The sequence below is a fragment of the Juglans regia genome, chromosome 6 (genome assembly GCF_001411555.2).
Source record: "Juglans regia cultivar Chandler chromosome 6, Walnut 2.0, whole genome shotgun sequence".
In the NCBI taxonomy this organism is placed as follows: domain Eukaryota; kingdom Viridiplantae; phylum Streptophyta; class Magnoliopsida; order Fagales; family Juglandaceae; genus Juglans; species Juglans regia.
In genome coordinates, this window is record NC_049906.1 from 29329352 (window position 1) to 29334840 (window position 5489).

At 39.0% G+C, this 5489-nt stretch overlaps 1 protein-coding gene across 1 annotated transcript; it reads left to right on the forward strand.

Moving 5' to 3' along the window:
- The first annotated feature begins 696 nt into the window (after positions 1–696).
- LOC109005275 (UPF0481 protein At3g47200-like) lies at positions 697–2028 on the forward strand. Its single transcript, XM_035690749.1, has one exon. The coding sequence runs from the start codon at positions 697–699 to the stop codon at positions 2026–2028; it is 1332 nt and encodes a 443-aa protein (XP_035546642.1).
- Positions 2029–5489: the final 3461 nt, after the last annotated feature.

Consider the following 5489-nt stretch of genomic DNA (forward strand, 5'->3'; position numbering starts at 1 on the left):
AGAGAGGTCCAACATCGCAACAAGACGAACAGATCGAATAGAGATCGTGGTGATTGTTCTATCTATATATATATATAAATCAACGCTCTATTGTTTGAAAATCACACTGATGGAACTAAATTAAGGTCTGCATATATACGTACGTAGCGCTTCAAGATTACGTATACAGTTCAATGTGTGAACATCGATCCCAGCTTGTTCTGTATCTCGGTTTCGACGCATAAAGCTAGCTGCAGTTTGGATTTCTTGATCTTCTGTATCCAGGTTCAAAAATCTCTCTTCCTCGATCTCATAAATCTGAAGTACTTCATTATAATTTCATTCTTTCTTCCTCGATCTCATGAAGGTTTAAGTAGTGAACGGCATTTAGGGTTGCATTTGAGCTCGAGATTCGACTTTTTCTATCTTTTCGTATCAATATATCTTAATTATGCAAAGTTACCGAAATTAAGTCTCAGTACTACAACGTACGGTGTGGAATTCATGTGATAATTAGTTAATAATTACTTGTATGTTATTTATCATGATCATGTGTAAAGATCATGAGTTGATGATGTGCGTAAAGATCGATGAAAGGGTACTCAATAATTTTGTTGATAGGCAAAAGCATAAGATCCAATGTTGTAATATTAGGTCCTTGTAAAAGATAATTAATATCGTTATTTTGTCATTAATTTGTGGGTACGTTATTGATAGATGGGAGAATCAACAAGTGAACGAAAACTTCAAGATGATCATGAAGCAAATGCCTTGATAAAAAATGAACATCGAGGCACAAAATTGGCGAATGAAATCAAAACAAGGTTGGCAAGCTTAGAGCCACTCACAGAATCACCTGGATGTTGTATCTACAAGGTGCCAGATCCCCTTCGCAAATCGAACAAAGAAGCCTACACTCCCCAAGTTATATCGATAGGGCCTTTCCATCGTGATAACAAAAAGTTGCAGGCCATGGAAAGGCTTAAATTGGGGCATCTCAAAGCTCTCAAGGAGCGAGAAAACATAGACATGAAGGATCTTGTAAGCACTATAAAAGCTGCAGAAGAAAGTGTTCGTGAATGTTATTCAGAGACTATACCACTTAGCAGTGATGATTTTGTGAAAATGATCCTGATTGATGCGAGCTTCATCATTGAGTTTTTCTGGAGAAACTGGGCGGAACTCTGGACTGAATATGACCGGGAATTAATAAAGCCGTGGTTGAGCAATAGGATGCAGCTGGACTTGATGCTACTTGAAAATCAACTTCCTTTCTTTATTATAGAGAAAATATATGACATTGCAATGCCATCTCTCTCAATCGATCACCCCTTCATTGAGATTTGCTTTGACCAGTTCGATTATCACAACGTTCAGAAAAAGTCTCATCTCGATCTCGAGTGGAAAATAATGCATTTTGTTGACTTGCTTAGATTCTTTTGCCTACCTCCTCGCGAAAGGCGACCAGAACGAAGTGCGAAAATAGTTAAGAAAATGCACAGTGCAACTCAGCTGAAGGAGGTAGGATTGAAGTTTAAGTTGATCGATTCAAGCAGTAGTTGCACACAGCTTGAACTAAAATATGCAGATCACGGCGGAGAGTTGGAAATCCCAAAGTTTAAGCTAGACGATACAATGGAGATTTATGCTGGAAACCTCATGGCCTTGGAGGAATGCCACTATCCTCATGAAGCATATATTACTGATTACTATATTCTGCTACGGTTCCTTATCAGAACAAACAAAGACATGGATTTACTTGTTCACGACGAAATCATCGCTAATTGGCTAGATGACATCAATCAAACTTTCATCAACAAACTGTGCATAAACATCGTACATTCAGGTATGAACAACGATTATCATAGTATCTGTGAAGGTTTGAACAAATTCCACCAAGAACGTGTGACTTATGTTCAAAAGTTGAAGGCTGCCTTGATACGTGATTATTTTTTCACCCCATGGATGGGTGCTTCTACCATTGCTGCTATTATCTTGTTGGTGCTCACTATCATACAGACTGTATGCTCTCTCATCCCGCTATTTTAGGTATGATTTAGAAAGGAATTTGTGTAATCCTAAGGGTATTGGGTTTCATATTGATGAAATAATTGTAGTAGCTATTTCATTATTATATTTACTATCGAAAATTTCAATAAAACACAATATATTACTAGAATTTTGGCTTTTGCACCCAAGCAATTATTTTTTTTTTCTTCGGAAAATTACTCCAAGAATCTTATATGATTCACGCGCATAGTAGTCACTTTCAAATGCATGCCATGGTGGCGCACGATTGGCCACATTTTCCTCGGAGGTGTTCGAATTACCGAGATAAAACCACATTTGTGAAACTTCAAAATCACAAGTACCATTGACAACCCAATAATGGAAGTATTCATTATATAAGCTGTGCAAGGCATGCCAATCAAACTTACTGCTAATAGTACATATATATTGAATATGTATGAAATAATATGTTCAAAGACGCTATATATACGCATATTTTACCAAGTTGCCTTGCAAGAGACCTGGGTTAGGCTAAAATGCCACTCACACAAACCCAAGCTGACTAAAATACCCCTACATATAGAAAATAATACACTGCTGTTGATAGAGAATAATTCACCACACTTTTATTGATTCAGTTTTTGAGTAAATATATACATCACGTATGTTCTATCTTAGGAAAGTAAATGAATTGTAAATTTGAATAATACACAGCAGTTACAAAAATAATAAATGTACAAATTAATGACTGAACAGAAACGTATGAAGTAATTTCCTTTGCTGTCATGGATTGCTGAAATCTGGTTTCCTTTGCTGTCATGGATCGCTGAGATCATGGATATAGTTGACTGCTTACAGCTGCTATTTATGGTCAGTATTGCTTTCCTTAATACGCCCCCGCAAGATTGGGCTACCATCGGCTAGACCAACCTTGAGTCTCAGAAATTCTGTACGCTGTTTTGAGAGTGGCTTTGTCAGTAAGTCCGCAAGCTGATCTTCAGTGTGAACGTGACGGACATGAAGTGTGCCTTTTTGGACTAGATCACGCACAAAATGTAAATCAATTTGTATATGCTTCATTCTTGAATGTTGAACTGGATTGAAGCTCAAGTAAGTTGCCCCAAGATTATCACAAAGAAGTAGAGGTTGTGCCTTAAGTGAAAAACCAAGTTCTTGAAAAAGAGCTAATAGCCACATGGTTTCTGACGCTGCATTAGCAAGTGCACGGTATTCAGCCTCTGTGGAGGAGCGGGCAATAGCCTTTGTTTCTTAGAGCTCCATGAGATGGGATTGGAGCCAAGAAAGGTAATATATGCCGAAGTAGAGGTGCGATCATCCTTGTTCCCTGCCCAGTCAGCATCACTATACGTTGTCAAGCATGGAGCAACTGATTTTTTTAAGTGAATGCCATGTAATATAGTCTGCTTTAGATATCTCAGAAGCCTTTTAGTTGCTGTCCAGTGAGTGACAGTCGGCTTGTGCATAAACTGTGAAAGTTTGTTGACTGTAAAGGAGATGTCTGGATGAGTCAAGGATAGATATTGAAGACTGCCTATCACTCGTCTGAACTCGGTACTATCAACAGCTGCAGTACCATCAATCAATTGAAGAGAAGTTGTGGTTGAAATGGGTGTGGACACATCCTTTGCACCACTCATATTTGTGGTTTGGAGTAAGTCTCGAATATACTTGTGTTGTGATAGGAATAAGCCTGCACTAGTATGAATAACTTCGACCCCAAGAAAGAAATGTAAAGCCCCCATATCCTTTAATGAAAACTGAGCCCCAAGTTTAGAAATGATCAGATCCACAAACTTTTTGTCACTCCCAGTAATAACAAGATCATCAACATATACAAGAAAATAGCAAGTGATGGAGTCATTTCTATATATGAACAAGGAAGAGTCAGCCTTCGAGTTATAGAAACCAAGATGAACAAGAGCATGCTTCAAGGCTGAATACCACGCACGGGGGGCTTGTTTAAGCCCATAAATTGCTTTGTTTAATCGACATACAAAATCAGGTTTTGAGGGATCTTTGAAGCCAGGAGGTTGCCTCATGTAAACTGTTTCTGTCAATTTCCCATGCAAAAACGCATTATTGACATCCATTTGTCTCAGTTCCCAGCCATGCATAGTAGCAATTGTCAAAACTGTCCTAATAGTTGCTGGTTTCACTACAGGACTAAAAGTCTCCTTATAATCAAGTCCAGGACGTTGATTATACCCTTTGGCAACAAGTCTTGCCTTAAACCAATCTAAAGATCCATCAGCTTTCCTTTTAACTCTGAAAACCCATTTACATCCAATAGGATTACAGTTGTCAGGAGCAGGAACCAAATCCCATGTGCCATGTCGCATGAGAGCAGTGAGCTCACTAGACATAGCTTCACGCCATTGCGAATGGGCAACAGCTTGGGTAACACACGTTGGTTCAAGAATGGATGGAAGAGGGTGTTTGGTAACTATGTGAAGCTGCTTAGGTTTAAAGATATTATTCATTGACCGTGTGGTCATCAAATGAGTACGGGATGGGTGATGTTCTTCGGGTGGACGATTTTCTGGTGGTACAGTGGGTATGATACCAGACAACATAGGCATAGAATTTGAATTGAAATCATGAGATTGAGAATTCAAATTTAAATTTAAATCACCAACCCGTAAAGCATCAGATGTATGATTATGAGGAGAGATTGAGGGGATATTACCTGGAGATGATGCGCCAATGACGGAAACCGCTTCCGACATCACTGGTGACGAGGAATTCGTGGGAGAGCTGCTGTCGTGCGCTGGACCAGGAAGGAAATTTCTGGAAGGGAGACTTTCGTGTGGCTGAACGGATAAGAATGAAAATGGATTTGGTGGGCTGACGTGAATCAATGGGCCTTGCACATTAAGAGGACTTTGGGCTTCATCAAAGCTTACATGCCGTGACATGTAAACACGTTTGGTGAGAGGATCCATGCATTTGTATGCATTTTGATTTTGAGAATAGCCAAGAAAAATGCAAGGTATGGCCTTAGGTTGCAACTTGTGAGTATTATAAGGCTTAGTTAGTGGATAACAAAGACACCCAAATTTTCTTAATTTAAGATAATTTGGCCTTTGACCAAAAAGAGCCTCAAATGGTGATTTGTTTTGTAAAAGAGGAGTGGGTTGACGGTTGATGAGGTAAGTTGCAGTTTGAAAAGCATGAGGCCAATATGTTAATGGAAGAGAAGCATCTTGTAGTAATGTGAGACCGGTTTCAACAAGATGACGATGACGACATTCAGAGACTCCATTTTGTTGGGGAGTGTAGGGTGCAGTGGTGAAATGACTTATGCCATGAAGGGACAAGTAATTTTTTAGACTTAAAAATTCACCACCATTGTCGGAATACAAGGTTTTAATTTTGGACTCAAAACGGGTTTCAACAAGATTTTTGAATTGAGGAAAAATAGAAGAAACACCCGATTTTGTGACCATGGGAAAGAACCACATGTACTTTGTGTAATGATC